The sequence below is a fragment of the Solanum verrucosum genome, unplaced genomic scaffold (genome assembly GCF_900185275.1).
Source record: "Solanum verrucosum unplaced genomic scaffold, falcon-dt-bn FXZP01000214.1, whole genome shotgun sequence".
Classification (NCBI taxonomy): Eukaryota; Viridiplantae; Streptophyta; class Magnoliopsida; order Solanales; family Solanaceae; genus Solanum; species Solanum verrucosum.
The window spans coordinates 4078443-4100826 of NW_026020059.1; the positions used below are offsets into that span (position 1 = coordinate 4078443).

Consider the following 22384-nt stretch of genomic DNA (forward strand, 5'->3'; position numbering starts at 1 on the left):
AACAAAACTGCCACCACAAATTATTTTAGAACTTCATCATATTTTGCCTCAGAATTACCCCAACATTTATAGGCAACCCTTATCAACATATAAACCAGAACCACCCTATCTCGTCACATCTGATAGATGTTTAGCAGGCAACAACACACTACAAACTATCTTTAACCACACCCGAGCAACCTGATTAAAATTAGCAAAGTGGAGGGTAGAATGCCTCCCATTATCTTTGCTTCTCTCCCACCTCACAGTCGATTCCACCCTACACAACTATGACGATTATCTCTATAGGGGGCTTTTCTTTCAACCTATTGAAATCATCAACGTCACAGTTCAGGGTTCCCAAAAACTCATTCAGTATTCTAGCAGAAATTTCACATTCTACCCCGAATAGGCACAATTTTATAATTAGTTTCATTGAGCCAATTTGCATAGAACTCCCGAACCAATGACAAATTACAATCACCCGGATGTTTAAATATAAACCTCAGCCCCAACTCAACCACAATCTGATAAATAACAGGAAATTAGGACTGTAATCTTACCTCATTGACGTACTCGTCCCCATATACTTAGCCTCTCACTGACAGTCAAACCACTCCCAACCATACCTTTCCACTGCTTTCTTCCCAAATTTTGCGCTGGTTCCGCCACTAGCGAACCGGATCCTTCACCTTTCTACTCCGCTTAGAACCCACCACATTTTTAGCTTTATGAGCCATCATAACCTGTTAAGAAGGAGAAAAAAAGAACAAAAAGAAAAGAAAAAAATGAAAAATTAGAGGGGGGTTGGGTATGGCAGTGACTGGGTGGAAGAAGGGATAAAAATATTTAGGTTGTTTTCTTGTGCTTGTAGAGATATAGAGTGAGGGAGGGAAGAAAATGGTGGAGTGTTGGATATTTAAGGGAGAGAGTGGGGAAGAAGAAAGGTTGAGGAAGTTGGAAGTTTGGAAGGTGTGGGTTTTAATGGTGGAATTTAGAGAGGGAAGAGATGAAGAAGAAGAAGAGTTGGAGAGAAGTTAGTGGGTTGGGGTTTAGAAAATATGGGGATGAATGTAGGATTTGGGGTTAAAGAGGGGTTGAGTCGAGTCGAACCCGATTTGGATCGACCCATCGCGACTGGGTGTTGGGGCGATTGAGGGGTGACACGCCAGCGTAGCGCCCCAAAGTGTTGCAGAATAACAAGGCCAGGCGCGGCGTACCTGCCAGTGCGCCTAGCTTCAGTGGAGTGCTGGGTTGGGGGTGTGATTAAGGGGCGACGCGCTAGCGTAGCTCCCAAAAAGCTTCTTTGAATTATCAAGCTAGGCGTGGCGCGCAAATAATGAAAAATCCTATATAGCTAAAACTAATAAATAAGAATACTTCGTAGATTCTAAGAATTGAAACTATGTTGAAGCAAAAAAAAATGAACTACCTATCTATTACATATTGTTCACGGGTCACCTCCCATGTAGCGCTTGATTTAACGTTGCGGCATGACTCAGCTTGGATCATTCATCATTTTGCTCAAGAGCCTCCCGATCACAGTCTGAATCCATACCAAAGTAGTGTTTCACCCTTTGCCCATTTACCAAGAACGTAGGGCCAGTCTAACATTTAAGTTCAACAGCCCCATGTTGTGTCATTCTTACCACTTCGAAAGGACCACTATATTTAGACCTTAGTTTTCCAGGGAATAACCTCAATTTAGAGCTAAAGGGGAGTGAAAGTATGAGTAACTATGTGTTTGTCGTGCCACCTTTTCATCCTTTCTTTGTAAAGCTTAGCATTATCACGCGTGGAGCCTAAACTCCTCAAGTTCATGAAATTGATTCACTCTCTTTTCTACCGGCCAACTCGGGGTCCAAGTTCAACCTCTTAATCTCCTAATAAGCTTGGTGTTCTAATTCTGCCGGAAGATGACATGCTTTACCAAATACTATGTGATAGGGAGAAGTCCTTATGGGTGTCTTATACGCAGTCGTGTATGCCCAGAACATATCATCTAACTTCTCAGACCAATCTTTCCTCTGCGCATTCACCATTTTCTGCAAAATTTGCTTCACCTCTCTATTCGAAACCTCCACTTAGCCACTCATTTGAGGATGGTAAGATGTAGCAACCTTATGACGAATACCATACTTAGCAATAAGATTTTTAACGGTTAATGAAATGCTTACCTCCATCACTTATGTTTACCCTTTGAGTGCCAAAGCGAGTGAAGATGTGCTTCTTAATGAACTTTATCACCACCTATAAATCATTTGAAGAAAGAGCGATAGCCTCAACCTATTTACTCACATAATCCACTGCCACAAGGATGTATGGGTTTCCATTCGATGGCGGGAAGGGACCCATAAAGTCAATACCCCACACATCAAAATTTCCACCTCCAAAATGTTACTTAGCGGCATCTCATGTCTTCTTGAAATAGTACCCAACCTTTGGCATTTATCAAACCCTTCACAAAAGCAATAGAATCTTTAAATAACGATGGCAAAAAAAATAGATTATAGTACCTTATGTGCCGTGCGCTTTCCTCCATGGTGCCCTCCATATGGGCTAGCATGACAACTTTCGAGCACTTTTTGAACCTCATATTCCAGAATTCATCTTCTCACCACCCGATCCGCACCTTGCTTGAACAAGAATGGTTCATCCCAGATATAGAACTTAGCATCATGATTGAGCTTTTTCTTTTGTTGGGTGGTTGCACCCGGTGGGTAATATCCACTAACAATAAGATTCACAATGTCCACATACCAAGACACTTGTGAGATATCTAGTGCCATCAACTGTTCATCCGAAAACTTATCCCAGATTTGCTCACCTTCATTCACATGGGAAAATCCTCCAACCTAGACAAGTGATCAGCTATTTGATTTTTCAGTACATTTTCTATCTTTAATCTCAAGGTCAAATTCTTAGAAAACAATATCCATCGAACAACCTTGGATTAGCATCATTCTTATTGAATAGGTACCTAATAGTTGAATGGTCAGTAAACACAATAACTTTAGCACATACCAAATACGATATGAATTTGTCGAAGGCGAACACTAGGACTAACATCTCCTTCTCAATCACTGTGTAATTAGCTTGTGTAGAGTCCAGGGCCTTGCTTTCATAATAGATCGAGTGGAACACCTTTCCTTTTCTTTGTCCCAACACTGCACCCACTGCTACGTCGCTTGCATCACAGATGAGTTCAAATGGTAATTCCCAATCAGGAGCAATTAAGATGGGGGCCTCAATTAAGTTCCTCTTCAACATCTTAAAAGCTGTCAACCACATCTCATCAAAGTCAAACTTCACCTCCTTATCCAAAAGACTATACATAGGTATTGCAATCTTGGAAAAATCATTGATGAATCGCTGGTAAAAACCAACATGACCAAGAAAACATGCACCCATTTTACAGAAATGGGAGGGGGCAATTTCTCAATAACTTCTACCTTTGCTTTATCAACCTCTAAACCCGACTTCGACACCTTGTGACCCAATACTATCCCCTCTCTAACAAAAAAATGACACTTTTTCCCAATTTAGCACTAAGTTAGTGTCCTCACATCTAGCAAGTACTTTATCAAGATTCCGGAGACATACCTCAAAAGACTTCCCAAAGATGGAGAAATCATCCATGAACACCTCTAAAAATTCTCCACCATATCATGAAAAATGGCCATCATAAACCTTTGAAAAGTCATCGGTGCATTGCAAAGTCCGAATGGTATGATTTGAAAGCATATGTACCATAAGGACAAGTGAACATGGTCTTTTCCTGATCCTCGGGTGTAATCAAGATCTGGTTGTAATGGAATACCCATCTAAAAAACAATAGTACTTTGCCCTGCTAGTCGGTCAATCATCTGATCAATTAAGGGAACTGGGTAGTGATCTTTCCGGGTGGAATCATTTAGTTTCTGGTAATCCATACGAATTCTCCATCCAGTTACTTTTCTAGTAGGAATCAACTCATTCTTTTCGTTCCTTACCACTGTCATACCTCCCTTCTTGGGAACACACTGCACCGGACTTACTCACTTACTATTAGAAATCGGGTACACAATTCCAACATCTAGCCACTTTATTACCTCTTTTCTCAGCACTTCTTTCATCACAGGATTTAGCCTACATTGATGTTATGCACTTGTTTTGTGGTCATCTTCCATGTAGATTTTGTGCATACATAATGCTGGACTAATCCCATGAATATCAACCATCTGCCATCCAATCGCTTTCTTTCTCTGCTTTAGGATCCTCAATGCCGCATCAACCAGTATTTCAGATAACTCTGCAGAAAGTATAACAGGCAAAGTTTCATTAGTACCCAAAAATGCGTACCTTACGTGAGCAAACAGAGTTTTTCACTCCATCTTGGGAGCTTCTTCTATTGAAGGCTTTAGTGGAGGTCCTAACTCATGATCTAATGACTCGACTCTATGCTTGTGAGTTTCCACAAGTGCCAGATTCAAATATGTTTCTATCTCTTGGGCCTCAGTATCTTCATCCACCTCATGACCCACTAACACTTTTTCTAGGGGATCTCTGGGAACAACTGACTGCGACTCTACTAGGTGATCTACAATCATTTAGCAAATAATTCTTCATAGCTAGAAGGCAATTTTAAAGCGCGATAAACATCAAACACTTCAAACTTATCATGTGCCCTCATGATTAATTGTCCAGCTGCTACATCAATCAATGCACTCTCCGTGGCTAAGAACGGACGTCCTAAGATGAATGGAACTTTAGAATTGGGTTCAAATCCAAGACCACAAAATCTACCTGGAAAATCAAGGAACCTACTTGTACTAACATATCTTCTACTACCCCTTCTGTCCTAGCAATGGACCTATCAGCGAGTTGGAGAATAATAGTGGTTCGTTTAGGACTACCCAACCCAAGCTTCTATACAATGATAAGGGCATAAGATTTATACTCGCCCCCAAATCGCACAACTCCCGGGCATGCACACTTTTCCCAATTGTAATCTACATAGTAAAACTACCCGGATCTTTTAACTTTTTGGGCAGTCTATTTTGGATTCTAGAGTTGCACTCCTAGTAAGTGCTACAGTTTCATACTCTATGAGCCTCGTCTTGTTATCCACTACCTCCTTTACGTATTTAGCATACTTTGGGATACCTGCAAAAATGTCAACCAAAGGAAGATTAATGTGAACCTGTTTAAAGAGAGAGAGAAACTTACCGAAGCATTCATCATTATTATGCTTTCTGAGTCTTTGTGGAAACAGAGGTGGTAGTTTCTTTTGAGGAATAGGTGCCTCAACATTGGAGCTCTTTACTACCTCTTCCACTTTATTTTCTCTAGTGTCTGCCTCAATATCTCTTTTCTTTGGAGCTAGTTCCTCTAATTGTAACCCACTTCTAGTACTCACCGTATTTAGTTGCTTGGGGTTAGGTTCATTATCAACGGGTAGCCCACCTTGGGGACGTATGTTCAGAGAATTAGCAACTTGGGCAACTTGTTTCTCTAAACTCATTTGGGACATTTGGATGTTTATGATGTTCTCATCCTGCTTATCTATCCTAGCATTTATTTTTGTCCCTATTTCAGCCATGATCTTTTGGAGTAGCTCCTCATTGGTCATCCCCCCTTTTGGTGCATTAGGATTTGCTCTTTGGTTAGGATTTTGGTATTGTTGCCCAACCCCTTGAGAACGGTATTGGTTAGCCCCTTGTGCTTGGTTTTGGTTTTGGTTCCCACCCCATGAGAAGTTAGGATGGTTCCTCCAACTAGGGTTGTAAGTGTTACCATAGTTTTGCTGACCTCCACCCTTTTGTGCATTACCCAAATAGTTTACGGAATCTGGGTTTTCCTCACATAGTTTGGTTTCATTAGCTCCACTACCACATACCCCACACCAATTTGCTGCCTGTTGTATAACATTTACCGGTGCACCGTTTAAGGGCCATCTGCTTAAAATGTAAGGCCATGTTATGTTGCATTGCATCTAATTTGGCGTTTATGGCAGTAGCTTGATCTACATCTAAGATCCCCGTGGCCTTTTGGGTTGTGGTTCTAGGCATTTCCCCTTCATACCCTGGGTTCCCTTCGGAGAGTCTATCGAGTAAGTTGAACAACTTCTCACAGGTTTTTGCTAGGGCTTGTCCACCTGTTGCACTATTAAGAAGTACACGTGCATTATAATCTAAACCTTCAAAGAACGTGTGATCAAGTACTTCATTAGTTTGCATGTGGTGCGGGCAGGCATTCAACATTTGCTTAAAACGAGCCCATGCTTGGTACATATCATCCCCCTTATTTTGATTAAAGCTTAATATCTCACTTCTCAACTAAGCGGTTTTCTTAGATATGAAGAATCGACTCAAGAACTTCTTAGCTAGGTAATCCCAGGTGGTGATGGGGTTTGGTGGCTCAGAATCTAACCAGCGCCTTGCGGCTCCTAACAATGAATATGGGAACAACGTTAGCCTCACATAATCTGATGAGACTCTATTTGGGATGTAAGTATCACTAATCTCTATGAAGTTTCTAATGTGGATTTGAGAATCCTCATGGGGGAGACCAGTGAATTGCCCATTAGAATGGAGGAGTTGTACCATGCCCTGTTTTAGTTCAAATCTACCTCCCGGTGGAGGTTTCCTAATACTAGATGACACATTGGGTGTGAGTGGGACTGCCATATCACGGATTTGTCTTGCAGGTACGACATGGGGTACCTCTTGGTTATTCAAGTTCTCTTGGTTGTTCACGTTATCTTGGTTATTCTCCTCATTGTCACCACGAAGACCTAACCCCAATTATTCTTGATGCCCTCGATTCATTTTTTTGCGTTGGCGTAAGGCTCTTTCGGGTTTGTTGTCTGGTTCGACAATTCTCCTTTCCAAGCCAGACTTGAGAGTTCACTGTCTGCAATAAACAAGCTAAGATCAAGTAATTAACACCTGAATATTCTAATTGTAGACTTAAGAAGATCGAATATAAATCAATTTCTAAGTCCCCGACAACGGCACCAAAAACTTATTGCTCCCTAGTATACACGCAAGTGTACGTGGTCGATCAAGTAATATAGATTCTTAAAGAAACGAGTTATCGTTCCCAAGGGACTTATGATCAACTAATATATGACACTTAAATCTACAAATAAAACAAAAGTAACCGTTTTCAGAAATTGTGATGATTATAAACTACTACTAATTATGCAACAAATAAAAGTAACTAATTGTGAGTGACTTTTAGATGATGTTTCAAGCAAGTAAAAGACAATTCCAGGGCTGCAGCATGATATGAATCTCATGTATCAAAATTATCGGCTTAGAACTAATTTTAGTTGTCAAGTTACTGATTTACAGGGTTAATTGTATGAGTCGGGTCAGACACCTCTAGTCGCCTACTCCAATTAACTGCCTAACTACATCGTTAAGCGGGGATAAACAGACTAACTGGCGAGCATTTATATTTCATCCAGTTTCGTAACCAAGTGAGTTGTTCGTCCGGGCGTCACTTCTGGACACAAATTACCTCAACTTAATGGGTCGATCAAGCTCTCTATATTCTCTGGTCTATCTAATCCCTCCTCTCACGATTTTAAGATTAAACAATAGATTTATCTTATGGTGCGCAAACATAATATACTGAAACAAGAATATAGAAGTAACTTAAAATGACAACCAATAATTAATTCATAAATTCAACATTCGATTCGTAGATACAGCCCGAGAACTAGGGCGTTTAGCCACTCATGCTATTAGAAAACCACAAAATACAATTGTTCATGCAATTTCCAGAAAATAGAAGAGTTAGAAGATCAAAACCTATGAAAAATGATGATACTTGATCTTGCACACCAAATAAAAAGTCGAACCCCAACTATGGAGCCCTAAGGATCTATTTATAAGAGTTGGAAAACTTGGAGTCAATGTCTACTAAAATTAGGAATCCTATTTAACACTTTTTAAGCTGGAAAAGTCGGGATAACACTGGCGTGTCGTGCCTCCCATCGCACCTAGCAATTGCCTTTGAACTCTTCACCTTGGCGTGTCGTGCCTAGCAGAGTGCCCAGAAAACACCTCTGAATGTTGAGGCCTGGTGCGGCGCCTCTCACAGTAAGCCTGAAGAAAGCCTCAGAACTTTCAGGCCTGGCGCGGCGCCTCTCTTAGTATGCCAGGCCCAGGTGCTTCCACAATTAGTCTATTCTTCACACGGCTTTGTATCTCTTTTCTTCAATTTGACTCCAATCTCCTTGAGAGTTTCCTGAAACCTCTAATCACATGTTTTAGTGCATAATCATCGCAAGTATAACAAAATCAAGCTAATAGACTCAAAATCATTCATTATTTAAATCAATTCATGGGCAAATATTGACAACTTAGGCATATAAATATGCCTAAGATCATCTACTATATCATTGTTTTTTTCTAATGTTTTCCTATTTTTATCTTAACAAAAGTAAAATAATTTGGACATTCAAGGAATATTTGGAGTTTTAAATATTTTTATAGATTTGAATAACATATTAATGTTTTCTATTTCAATTATTGATATTAAGGAGATAAAACAAAACTTACAATACCTTAGATTTGTTATTGAGTGATCTCCCAATCTAGTCTCTACAAAATTATAAAATTTATTAAAGTATCTTCATAATTTAATACATGAAGATAAAGGTAAATAGTTGAGATAGTCTATATATTATTAACTAGTCATTAGTTATTTTCATAAAAAAAAAAAAGTAGTACAAGAACCCACCTCAACAAAATATAAGTATAAAAATATCACAAATATTTATTAAAAAAGTAACTGTATTAGTATTTGATAATCTTTATTAAACAAATACGAAAGCTAGTAAATATTATAATATTTTGACATACGACTCAACAAAAAGTATCAAAATAACTAAAGAATAATTGATGATAATTAGAACTATTCCAAAAAATTTCGTTTATGTTATACTGAATTGATCAATTGTATTACCATTATGGTATGATTTTTTTGAATTAATGATTGAACCAATCTATGTTATCTCAATCCTTATCCATCTACATAACCCAAGAAAGCTATAGAAATAAAATAAAAAGGAGTAATTTTAGGGATCTCCCTTCTTTAAGTAGATGTGCATCTTGAATTTCCTTTTTTTGTATGACAATTCTATCTTGACTCAGTCGTTCCTTTATTTTCATTTTTTGTGTTTGTGGTTTTTATAACTTTTTTGGGTTCATGATCTATAGCGTAGAAATTTAGGAGATCTCATTTTCTTCTGATGAGAAGAAAAGAGAGGTCTTAATCCAATCCAACTATATCTACCTACATCAAGCATATATCCATCTAAAAAACCTAAGAATTTTAATTTAATTTTCTTTAAGTGGGGAATATGTTCTCCCTAGGGCATGAGTCATGCTACATAAAACAAATGAACATTCTTCAAACAACTAGACACGAGAGACAATATTATTCACATTTTCCATCTATTTAAACAAAAAATAATAAAAACATTAATCAAAAGTGAATCTATTCTGTGCTAGACATAGGATTGACTCATATGTTTTACATTTTCCAAGCATTCACACAGTTTTACGTCATCAAAAATAAGGGAATCGTATCATATGTAACTCTTCTCACATTTATAAATAAGGCCTAAAACATTGGTCTAGGCCCCAAAATTACTATATGTGCTTGAAATTACGTCCCTGAACCCAAATGGAGTGAACTAGTATATATTTGAGGAAATTTCAGTAGGAACACATGATTTACGACCAAGGAGCTCTAATTTGTGAAATAAATTAAGTTTTATTGAAGTCTTATTTCTCAAATGATAAATTAGTTTAAACAAATCAAGATCTAACTCTATTTATTTTTTCAGATCATTGCAAATAGAAAAGCCAACCTAAATATGGATTAAAACAAAAAAACTCATCAAACTGAAACGCAACAACTTAACTAACTTTATTTCAAAATCTTACCTCCATAAATAATCACTAAACATGATAAAGCTCAATGTATGAAAGTGAACTCAGGGGAAATATTTTTCCATCTCAAACTTTAAAAACAATTTCAAAATCCATCTTTAACACCCATTGGTAATAAACATATCAACACAACAAACACCTCTTCATTTGTTTTTAAAAATAATAATAATTAAGAATGCCAAAAAATTTCATAAATGAAATAATTAACAGATTACTTTTTCATCTCGTAGATGAATTCCGTTTTCAAAACATCAAGAGCACAAGCCATTGTAAGGGAGATCACAACTAAGGGCAAAAGACTCAGTTGTACGAAACAACAAAAAAAACACAGAGAAAATAGTTCTTTGTATTATTACCTGATGACCAAGGAAGCAGGAAGATCAACTTATAAACATTGGTGATATATAAAAACAGGAGGCAGAGTTTCTTGTTAAACCACAATGCAAACATTGTGCAGGTGTGGAGGGCTGGGGAAAATGTAGAGTGTGGGGCGGAAATAAAAATCCTAATCTTAAGGGAGATATTTATAGGAGAGGAAGCGGACTGGGTGGGCTGGTCTCCTATATCCATGTAATGTTGCTTTGATTTGGGCTTTAGGCCCAAATGATGTTTATATTTGTTTTTCCATTGGAGTTATTAATAAAATGCCCGACAAAATTTCAATTGAGAAAAAACAAATTACTTTTTCATAGGTCATATGAAGCGATTAATTGATTTTCTTAGTTAACAGCTCAGTCGTAAAACTAGGATTCACATTCACACACAAAGGAATAATTTTTATATGTTTTGAATAAAGGAGCTATTGGAAAGATGAGAATGAGATCGAAGTTAAACCTCAAATGTCTCTGCAAATCAAACAAAAAAGCGACTTTGGATTGCTAATCGAAGATTGATCAGAAACTTCCAAACTCTCTCAAAATCTCAAACTCGTCTTATCCATTCTCTTTTTTCTAGATCTAGGTTTTTTATATTTTAGCTATTGTGAACTTCCCTTATATAGTTGTCCCCACCCCTTTTTGGTTTTATAGACTAGATTCAGGGTAAAGTGTAATTATAAATTTTGTATAAGATCAAAAAGTTTGGGGGGAGAAAGAATGGAATATTCCCTTTCCCATGGGATATGTTTTTGATTGAGATTGGGATGAAATTTATCATGTAGCAATATGCTATTGCTTTCCATATTTTTTATTTTCTTTCAAAAATAACCAACAATAAAAGGATATATATATATACTAGTTTCACGGCACGTGCGTTGCACGTGTGTGTCATATCATATAGTATATGATGTTGCAACATATAATTAATATTACTAAATAAAAGTTTCTAAGTAAATAATTATAATTGAATGAACATTGGACAAGTACTTTTAAATAATTAATAAAAATTGTCATAGAGTTAAAAAAATTTCGAGATCAAAATGCCACATATCATTGAAACATTTCAGAAACATTCAAAATTTTAATATGGGGAGAAAGTGACATTTCTTTAGTAGCATTGTTTTTTACTTTACTGAATTTGTAAGAAAATTTAACCAATAAACTATATAAAAAATAATATCAATATAAAAAAGGTCACCAATAGCCTTCCTTCTTGAGGTTATGACCATAAATGATGGACACCATTTAAGTACTATTTTGACTTAATATCCATACTTGAAATTTAGTATGTGCATGACACTTATCTTTATACGTAACATATCTTTTAAAAATATTATTACTCAATTAATATTTGAGAAAGGCTATCATAGAGATGTCATTTTACAAAAAAAATTGTATTTCTATAGTGAATGTCAACACAGTTATAAGTAGTATGTTATAGAGACAAAAAATATAACATAAAATTAGATCTAAAGAAAATTAGGTTGTTACAGTGAAATGTTGTTATAATGAATGATGGTTAAATAGTGATTTGAGTGTGTGTCAAATATTTATTTGACAAATTCTTTATTTTAGATATATATATTTAAGTAGCATAATTTGATGTTAATATATGAATAACATCACCTATGTTGAACAATATTTCATTTCTTTATATTTCAACTTTATCGTTGCGGAATTGTAGTTGTAACATCTCAAAAATTGAAATAACTAGGAAGAAGTTATGAATTTGGAAATAGTCATTTTTGGAAAGAATTGAAAGCTGGAAAATTTATTAAGTATGTTAAGTTGAGTTTTTGGTCAACTTCAAACGACTATAACTCCTAGCTCAGGATGATTTAGGTGTGGTTCTAGATATTGTAGGAAATATCTTAGAATAATCTTTCCAATGCCGCTGAGTTTGTGCGATTCTGAGTTTGTATGAGTGAGTTGTGCCCATTGGAAGTTCGGCTGTTCAAATAAGGAAAGTCCAATCCGGGTTTTGGAAGGGTATTTTAGTCCTTTCCTTACCCTATTATTTTAATTCGTTTTTAGGAGTTTATTTGGGGTATAATCAGAATTAGATCATTTTAGTCAATTGGAAATTCACGCTAGGGCTTGGAAAAAAGAGAAAAGAGGAGAAAGGAGAAGAAAAAACAAGAATCGTCAAGAACGTTCGAGTTTGGTTGTGGATTTCGCAAAGGATTCAATCCTACGAGGTATGTGAGATCACATAGAATTGGATTAGTTCACCCACGTGCCAATCATGATTCAATTCAGCGAAGTATATTGGATTTGAAAGTAAATCCTTTGAGTTCTTGATGAAATTCGTTTGAATTCTTGTGGGTTGTGTTGTTGAAGTTTTCTTGAGATTTGATTCATGTTTTCGGGTGTAATTTTGAGTTGAATCTAGTATATATTGAGGGTATAATTGATTCTAAGTGTTTGTGGAAAGAACCAAGTGAAATTAGAGGGTCTAGAGATGAAAAACGAAGAAGAAAAGTTGGGGAGCACCTGGGTAGGGTCCTGGGATATCGCCCCTCTCAGAGCCCCAAAAAGGGGTCTCTGAATTTTGACCTTTGGGGAGCTGTGCCAGCTAGAGCGCCCCAAGTCACTTTCTGAATTTCAAGGGATGGCGCCCCGCGCCTCTCAGAGCGCCAGGGATGCTAGTTCTTCCCATTTCTTCCCCAACTTTCCGTACTAGTTCCTTAGCAACGTACCTATGTTTTCTAGTTGATTCCAACACTCTAAGGTACGTCTAAACATCATGAAATCATCCATACACATGAGATCATGAACCTTGAATCCATAATTCAATTCAAGGAAAGTTAAGAGTCGAGTCTAGAAGTTAAGAATCAAGTCAAGGGAAGTTCATAAAGTTTTCAAAAGTCTTTCACAAACGTTTTAACTTTGTTTTAGGACTTAAGTTTTGAGTTAAGCAAGGAGTAAAGAATTGAGTTCATTTCTCCAAAAGTTATAAGGGAACAAAGTATTCCCAAGAGTTTAAAATATTTTCACATTTGAACAAGAAAGGGAAACACTGATTTCCAAGAGAGCTTTTAAGCTAAGTTTTGAGTAATTATCTCAAACCTAAGAAAGATGTTTTGTTTTAAAACATATGAGCTAAGTATATGTAACACCCCATAACTAGAAAGAAATTAAAAAGTGGAAATAATAATTTTTGGAAAGAATTTCAAAATCTGGAAAAATTTGTTAAGGTGTTAAGTTGAGTTTTTGGTCAACTTCAAATGACCATAACTTCTAACTCAGGGTGATTTAGGTGTGTCTCTAGATATCGTAGGAAATAACTTGGAATAATCTTTCCATCGCCGCCGAGTTTACGTGATTCCGAGTTTGTATGCGTGAGTTAGGCCCATTGGAAGTTGGGCTATTCAAATAAGGAAATGTCCAATCCGGATTTTTAAAGGGTAGTTTGGTTTTTCCTTACCCAATTTATTTAATTCATTTTAATGAATTAATTAAGGGTCAAAACTGAATTTGGTCAGTTTAAAAAAATTGGAAATCTACGCTAGGGCTTGGAGAAAAGAGAAAAAAGGAGAAACGAGAAGAAAGTTCAAGTTTCGACGTCTTCGTAAGGAATCGCTTGTGGAATTTGTCAAGGGGTGATCCCTACGAGGTATGTGAGATCACATAGCGTTGGTTTAGTTCACCCATTCGCCAAGCATGTTTAATTCAGCGTATTTTCATCCTAAAAAGATTGAGAATTTGATGTTCCTGATAGTTGTTCTTGAATTGATTTGTTCTTGAATATGAGTTGGGATTAAGGAGTTTCTTGATGTTAAATTGTTGTTTCCTTGATTTGTTTGGGTTAGATTTTGTGTATACAATTTGGGTACATGAATCTAAAGTGAGTTTGAGAAAAAGAATCGGATTAAAACGATTTAGGATCAGAAATTAGATCAAAAGTTCGTCAGAATTTTGCCTGAAGGAGGCTAGAGCGACGCGCCCGGCTGAGGGGATGGTGCGGAGCACCAGCACTGCGCCAGATTTGAGCCCCAGTAAGTTAGGGTTGGCGCGGCGCGCTTGGGATGCGCCCAAATCGTCCTTTTTCACCAGTTTTCGTCGTTCAACCTATTTAAGTCCTTCTAAAGTGTACTAACACTTTCCATTGATTCTAACTACTCTAAATGACTTCTAAACATCTAAAATCATCTAGAAAGATGAATCATAACCTTGAATCCATAAATTCAAATTCAAGGAAAGTCAAGAGCCAAGTCTAGGAAGTTCTTAGAGTCTTTCCAAGAAGTCTTTTGCAAATGCTTTTAAATTTGTTTTAAAACTTAAAGTTCAAGTTGAGTAAAGAGTAAACAGTAAAGTTGAAGTTCATTTCTTCAAAGAAGTATATTGGTACTATGTATTCCCAAAGAGTTTAAAATGTTTTCACATTTAAATAAGAACGAAAACTGAGATTTCCAAAGAGCCTTTGAGCTAGTTTTCATAAAAGAGTAGTCGCTTTTTAAATGAAGCAAGAGAGGAAATTTTGATTTCCAAGATAGCCTTTGAGCTAAGTTTTTGAGCAATTATCTCAAATCACAGAAAGAAGTATGTTTTTAAACATAAGAGCTAGTATCATATTTTGGGAGTAGTATTGAGCATCGATATGGGGGAGAGTTCAGACAACTCACAGCCCCCATAAACCATGTAGCCATCATGGGTTAAAAAGGGTCATACTTTTTAGATGATTCCTTTAGTGATTTTTAGCATAGACTAGTGGATCCACTTAGTAGTTCAGGTTTTATACCCTCGGCAAGGTATAGGACGGCCCTGGCAGCGTGAGCCAAAATGATGTATCATCACAATAGCTCTTAAGTGATGGTTGTCGGTTAGAGAAACGCCCACATAAATAATTGTATTCTTATATACACAGTTTATTTGTATTTTTACATACATTTCAGAGTTATATGTATCTTTACCTACAGGGTTGACATCATGTTTTTAAATAGCTTTTCTTTATATTGCACTTGCTTTAAACAACTTTATATTGAAATGAGTTGAGTTATGTTGAGTTGAGTTGAGCCAGGTAAGTTCTTAGTTCCCTTCAAGCTTAAGTTACGTTTAGCATTCCAACTCGCATACTCGTACATTCAATGTACTGATGCCAGTTGGCCTGCATCTTCTTATGATGCAGACACGGGTAACCAAGATCAACATCCAGGCATCGTTGATCCAGTTAAGCACTCAGAGTCTTGTGGTGAGCCTACTTGCTTCCGGAGGATCCCTTTTATTCTTTCAGTTTTATGAGTTAGTTCATTAGGCCGACATCCATCTGAGTTGTTTAGAGGCTTCATAGATAGACAGTCAGATGTTAGCTCTTGAGTTTTCTATTTCCTGTTTTAATGGTTGAGACTTGAGTTGCCACTTTTGGCCAGTGAATGTTATCTTGATAATTCTAAGTTTATTGAGCACTTCAGTTTACTTTTAAAAGTATTTTCTTCATGCTAAGTCGAGTAAGTAAGTCAGGTCAAGGGTTCCCTTGGGCCAGCAATGGTTCTCGAGTGCCAGTCCCGCCCAGGGTGTAGGCTCGGGGCGTGACAATATTTTTTGGGAGTAGTATTGAGCACCGATATGGGATGCGAGTTCATATTAACTCAAGTCTCCATAAACCATGTATCCCTCATGGGTAGTAAAAGATCATACTTTTAGATGATTCCTTAAGTGCTTTTTAGCATAGACTACTGGATCACTTAGTTAAGGCGTTTTATATGACGCAAAGTATGGGCAAGACGTTGTATCACCACTTAGGCTCATAGTGGTGGTTGTCGGTTAGAGAAACTCCCACAGAAACTATATTACTTTATTATATGAGTAAGTTGAGTTTGTTATTGCATTTTATTTAACGAACTAAGTTGTTTCCACTGTTTTAAAAGCTTTCTATATATTGCATGTGTTTTATTTCTTTATATTGAGTTGAGTTATTCATGAGTTGAGTAAAGCCAAGGTAAGTGTTTCTTTTATATTCCTTTCAAGCTTATATCATGTTTATTTTCCCCTCACATACTCATACATTCAATGTATTGATGTCATTTGGCCTGCATCATTAATGATGCAGACAGAAGTAACCAGGATCATTATCCACTCAGAGTCTATTGGTGAGCCTCATTGCTTTATGGAGGGCTCGTTTTTACATTGATTTCTAGTTTTCAGTTTTTAGGATGATCGGGGGTCTTGTCCCGACATCCCTCTTTGTTTTAGAGGCTTCATAGACAGATAGTTATAGTTCTTTAGTCTTATTCATTTAAGTTGTTTACGTTTAAGACTTGAGTTGCCATTTTGGCTAAGTTACTATCTCTTAAGATATTGCATGAGTTATAGTTCTTATGTTTAAGTTTTCCGCTGAGTAAGTAAGTCAGGCAAGGGTTCGCTTGGGGCCAGAAATGGTTCTCGAGTGCTAGTCCCTCCAGGGTAGGCTCGGGGAGTGACAGTAGTCTTCTCCTTTTTTCTGCCGCATACATATCATATAGTTGTTGTCTAATAAAAGTATCTAGAAACTTATAGAAGTTTTACCGTGATATAAAATATTTAACTTTTCCAATAATAAAAACTAATAGACAAATAAAATTTTAAGTATTATTTATAGAATCTTTAATTTGATTATGTCACGATCCCGACCGTCGTGATTGGCACCCACACTAACTCTCCGGTGGGAGAACCATTAATACTAATTAGCTAACCAACTTAATCACTTTACTAAGCATTTAAAGTTATGGAAGCAAGTTAAATACTAAGGAAAGAATTAGGGAGTTCCCATAAATTCTAAATCAAAAGTCTATCAACTAAAACAAATGCGGAAGTAACACATAGAACCTGAAAGTCAATGTACCAAAACTCTAACAAGATCCATAAGTCTAAACAAGAAGGGATACAACCCCAAACTAGTGAACTAATTAACTAACTAGAAAAATCTAAGTCTGAAATGTGGACATAGACAGAAGAGAACTCATGGTATCCCGGAAGAACTGACTCACCCTTAAATTCGAACAACGATCACTTATTTTCTAAGCGAGGTCTGTCAATAGCCGCTTGAAGATGCCCTGTACTCAACAAAGAAAGAGCAAGTGCAGTATCAGTACACAACCACAGTGTACTGGTAGGATCACGTGGCTATCCCACTAAGTGCAATATATATAAGTCAATACAACATAATAATAACATGCATACACCGAACATATACAATATCATCATTATTTACGAACAACGAACAGTTTCACGATTCTCAAATATCACAGTTAGCATACCGGAACGTGGTACCCGATCCAATGTTAATGCCGGAACGTGGCAACCAATCCAAGTTAGTGTGTCGGAACGCAACACCCGATCCATTCAACAAGCCACAATCACAATCACAAAGTACTTTCTCATAATCATACAATCAAGTCATAATTCATGGCATTCATCATTCATATATCCTCATTTACAATTAATGTGATTAATAATGCAACATTCGCATATATACATGTATCATAATGAAGCAAGAACAAACATACATCACACAATCATAGAATCACAACCATCACCTACCTCGAAACAAGCTTGAATCCCCTAAGAAACTTGATTCTAACCTTTCCGGATTCGTTTCGCTTGTTCTTGGTCTACAAACGATCAATATAACACGGAAATCAATAAACAATCACTAATTACCTAATTTACTAAAAATTCTATCAACCCTAGATCATACCCAGATTAGGTCTTTTTCCACCATAATTCTCAGATCAAAACTCTTCCCCATCTATGATTACCCATTAGATTATGTTCTACGAATCAAAAAATGAATTTGGGGAGTTAAAATCTTACTTTTAGCCTCAAAAATGGTGGAAAACTGCCAAGGAAAGACCTGGGTTCGTTCCTTAGCTCTCAAATTCAAAAATTGCAGAATAAAACATTTTTGGGGTTTATTTTCAACTTTAAGTCGCGTCTACCCTGCCACAGCGGCACCCACCCCGCTACAGTGGCCCCGCCCTGGCGACAGAATCCCCGCCTCAACGGCTTCAACGGAACCAGTGAGCAAAATTAATAATTCCAAGACCCCATTTCACAACACACCTTCAACCAACGAATCTCAGAAACTACTTGTTCATTCTAAGATCAATTTCGGGAGTTCTACTCATCCGAATTCAATTCCGTAAAGTCGTATGGATTCCTTAACGTCTTAGCTATCTACTCATGTAATCAAAATCAGAACTAAATCACCCAATTGCTACCAGATTTCCCTAGAATTTAATGACTTCGATTTCGTCCAAATCTGGTCTAGGTTGAGAAATCTCAAGATACTACAAAAAAGTTTTTCGGCCCAAAATTTTTCCCCATTGGCTTTTCTATAATGACGGGAGCAGGTCGTTACAGATTAAGATCAATCACTATTTTCTTATCTATATTTATATAACTAGGAAGAAGTGTATCTTGTGACATAAAATTTTGTCATATTAAAATGAACACAAAATAACAGGAAATTCTTGCTTAAAAAATTTCATACTTAATATAAATATTTAAAAAATATGAAACAATTCATAGCCAGCGAAGAAGGAAGACGAAAATATATGTGTATGTTTTGTTCACTCTAGTGTTCCATTTGATTGAATTTCTTCCCACCAACACATTACTTTCTCCATTCATATGTACTTACATATCTATTAAAAAATTGTTATTATCATGGTTATATTATCATATTACAAATAAAAGTGAAAATCTATTTTTGAAATAGTGGACTTAATATCAGAACTAATAATTCAATGGCTACGTTGATACCCGGTGTTATAGAAAAATTACGAAGAAAGTACTTTGTTTGAGGGTAAAAGAATAAAAAACAGAAAAATAAAGAAGAAGTATCTTACCCCAATCATGTAACTTTTTCGTATTTATTTTTTATTCTTTTCTCTCCCACAACTTGATCTATTAATTTTATTAGAAAAAATACTCCACAATATGTGTATTTGTTACTATTCAATAATTATGTGAACACTAATTATTAAATTCTCTTTCGAATGAAAACATAAAAGAAATTAATTAAAGAAACTAAACAGGAAAAAGAAATAAAATTTCACGCGCACTCTATATAGAGGTTTTTTGTGTGAAGCAAAGCTCGTTACTAATTGCACATTTCTCTATTCTCTTATTTTCTTTTTTAATAGAAAGTCAATACATAAATTTCAATGCTAAGAACATTTGCAAAATAGATCAATGGATTGGGGATGAATCATTTATGAAAATTTTAAATGATCTCAAATTGTCACAAAAAGGAGATCCCCAAAAATTTATAAGGAGTGAATGGCTGTGATTTATGACTGAAAAAACATGAAGGCGTAAATTAAATTGTTGTGACTATTCGTAGAAAATTAGTTTTTTTTAATAAATAAATTATGTAGGTTAATTAAAAGGGTATTAATGTTCTAAAATGCTACAAATAATAGAAGTATGTATGTGGTGAAAATTCTAAGAGGAAGATATGAGTGTGAATTGATGAATAATTTGCTACAATTTGTTCACCAACTATTTCTTATGTGGTCCATCGAATTTAGTTAAATTTTGAATTTAATACTCTTGATCAAATAACACTTGAGATTTTTTAAAAAGAAGAGAAGAAAATCCAAAAAAATAAATTGTAGTTTAAAATTGAGAGGAAACCCTTCTATTTATAACTAACATATAATAGTATGAATGGGTGCTAATTGTACCTTAGCAGAAAAGTGACATCCCATTGAAAAATTCATTGTTCATCGGAAAAGCCACAACCCATTGAAAAAGTCACAACTTATCGGAAAAGGAACAACCCTTTGGAAAAGTCACAACCCTTTGAAAAAATCACAATCCTTCGGAAATGTCACAACTCAACGGAAATGTCACAACCATTTGGAAAAGTCACAAACCTTTAATGTGAAAAAGAATCTATTAATTGAGAATTTTTTAATTTGGGGTATTATAGTAATTCAACATTCAAGTTTGACACATTCAAGTTTGAGAGTTCATGCTTTTAAGATAGTATATATATATATACATATACATATATATTTATAATAAAATTCAACTAACCATTTTTGTAATATTTCCCTTTCCTTGCAAATCAAAAACAAAAGTATTATCGAAAAAACCACAACTATTTTTGTGCTTTTCAATTTTCTTAAGTAAAATCCACTAAAAAATAATATGAAAGTTAAAATAAAGATCAGATTCTAAAATATATATATTCAAAGCTAAAAATGGATTGAAACTCGGAGAGGGTAAAAAGTCACATGTTTATAATTCAAAACATGTCTGTCTAAATGCTTTTAATAATTTATTTTGACGGTTATACTTTTTTATTTTAATGTTGTATGTGTTGCTTAGCGAGGACATGACCCAAAATAGAAAGATATGGAGATCGAGGATTAGTAGAAGGTTAGAAGGTAACTAAACGTTTTCTAGTTTTTAATTCTTGTTAGTATTCTTTTTATCATTCACGGACTATCTTGTTTCTTAATTCTACTATTACATTTTGTTTTCTTTGATTCAATAACCGTATTGCGTAAGATTGTTACTCATCCAAGGGTCTATCAAAAAAATATACCTACCTTCACGAGGTTCAAGTAAAGTTTGCATAAACACTACCCTCCATTCCATGTGGGATTACAGTCGGTTTGTGTTGTTGTTGTTCCTTAACTTTATTGAGATATGAACTAAACAATTTGTGTTTTTAATCAAGAAAATGGAAGGGAAAGAATGATCTGGACACCAATCTATACTAAAATAATAGAATTGATTCAAAAATAATAAAATAAAACACCATTTTTGTAAGAAGTCATAAGATTAAAATAAAAATGACAATGCATTCTTTTCCATTTTTTTCTAGAAAGGACAATCAAGTCAATGTATAGTTCTTAAACTTCACAACATAATTTTTAAAAATTGCTTTTATAGGAACCAGCAACTTTTTCATTCTTTGCTGGAATATAATTACTTAAATATTCTAGTAAATCTAACTTAAATTGCTTAATCAACTTTAAGTAATTACAAATTTGTCATGTGAATAGCTCTTATCAAAGTGTGGCAATTTTCAATTTTAATATGCAAGTGAACCAATTTGTGCTTATTCGCTACTTTTTAACAATCCTCATCGTTGATTGTATTTTCAAATTTTTTTCCCTTATTTTGACCTTTCACATAGTTTTATTATGCATTTTATGATTTGCGGGGATGAGTGACACAATTCCTGAGGTGATCACTCTGATATGTAGAAGATTTTCAGTTTTGAAAGATTGATTTTTAGAAAGTTTGACCAAAGTACATATTTTGGGTAAATAAGGTCTGATTTGAGTTTTCATAGCTTCAGTAGGTCCAAAAGGGTGATTTATGACTTAGGTTAGAAAACATTTTGTGTAGTGAATTGAAAATTCTAGGCTAGGCTAGTCTTATACGAGATATGAGCAAGGAAAGGTCTAGGGAAAGTGTGGAAGAGGTTGGGTGGTATGTCTATGATTGGATCATGTTTCCTAGTAGCTAAGACATTAGGGTTTTTCATAATCGAATTCGAGTGAAAAAACTCCCACTATCGAACTTGGTGTGAAGGTGTTACTATAGAACATAAATGTTCGAAGGTACATTGCGAAATGGAGGCATTGGGACGGATTTTTTGTTTTCATGCAAACTATAGAGGGTTTCACGCCTCTATAGCAGGATAAATGAATTCTCGTTATAGAGGGTGGGCCCCTATGGTGACACCGCTATGGCGGAGTTAGTGGGGGGTTTTATGCAGAAAAGGTCTCAAAACCTCTTATTTTCTTAAACTTCATTCTTGGGAAAAGAAAGGGTGACTTAGGGAAACTTTCTTCGGTTTTTCCACCAAGATCTTCGGTAAAGGTAAGTTAATTACTTCCCCAACTTTTATTTTTATTCTTAAGCCTTAGAATCAAGGGTGTTACTCTCAGGGAAGGATTTAAGTTTGAATTAATGATAGAAATGACCCTTGCTAAGTGGGATGATCATGGGAATGGCCTGTGGTTTATGTTTTTACTATAATACGGGTATTGTTAGGCCATTATTAATTGATTGTCGTGTTTTATTGTTGTTTTAGACTAAGAACAAGCAAAAAATCATAACAAGGGAAAAGCT

At 35.7% G+C, this 22384-nt stretch overlaps 1 protein-coding gene and 1 pseudogene across 1 annotated transcript; both read right to left on the bottom strand.

Moving 5' to 3' along the window:
* Positions 1-3390, bottom strand: part of LOC125823345 (uncharacterized) — a 61748-nt pseudogene extending 58358 nt beyond the window's left edge.
* A 728-nt stretch (positions 3391-4118) lies between these two features.
* On the bottom strand, positions 4119-6251 carry LOC125823346 (uncharacterized). Its single transcript, XM_049502733.1, has 4 exons — positions 6043-6251; positions 5188-5915; positions 5038-5124; positions 4119-4270 (listed from the first exon to the last, which is right to left on the bottom strand). Exons 1-4 carry the CDS (start codon positions 6249-6251, stop codon positions 4119-4121), a joined length of 1176 nt encoding a protein of 391 aa, XP_049358690.1.
* Positions 6252-22384: the final 16133 nt, after the last annotated feature.

What these genes read in the sequence shown, in the direction of transcription:
- LOC125823346 (XM_049502733.1), bottom strand. Translation starts at nt 6,251, where the DNA reads ATGTACCAAGCATGGGCTCGTTTTAAGCAAATGTTGAATGCCTGCCCG. An exon ending in CTCTCCGAAGGGAACCCAGG is followed by an intron (nt 5,916 to 6,042) that starts GTATGAAGGGGA and finishes CATTTTAAGCAG; the next exon opens with ATGGCCCTTAAACGGTGCAC. An exon ending in AACTGTAGCACTTACTAGGA is followed by an intron (nt 4,271 to 5,037) that starts GTGCAACTCTAG and finishes TACTTTCTGCAG; the next exon opens with AGTTATCTGAAATACTGGTT.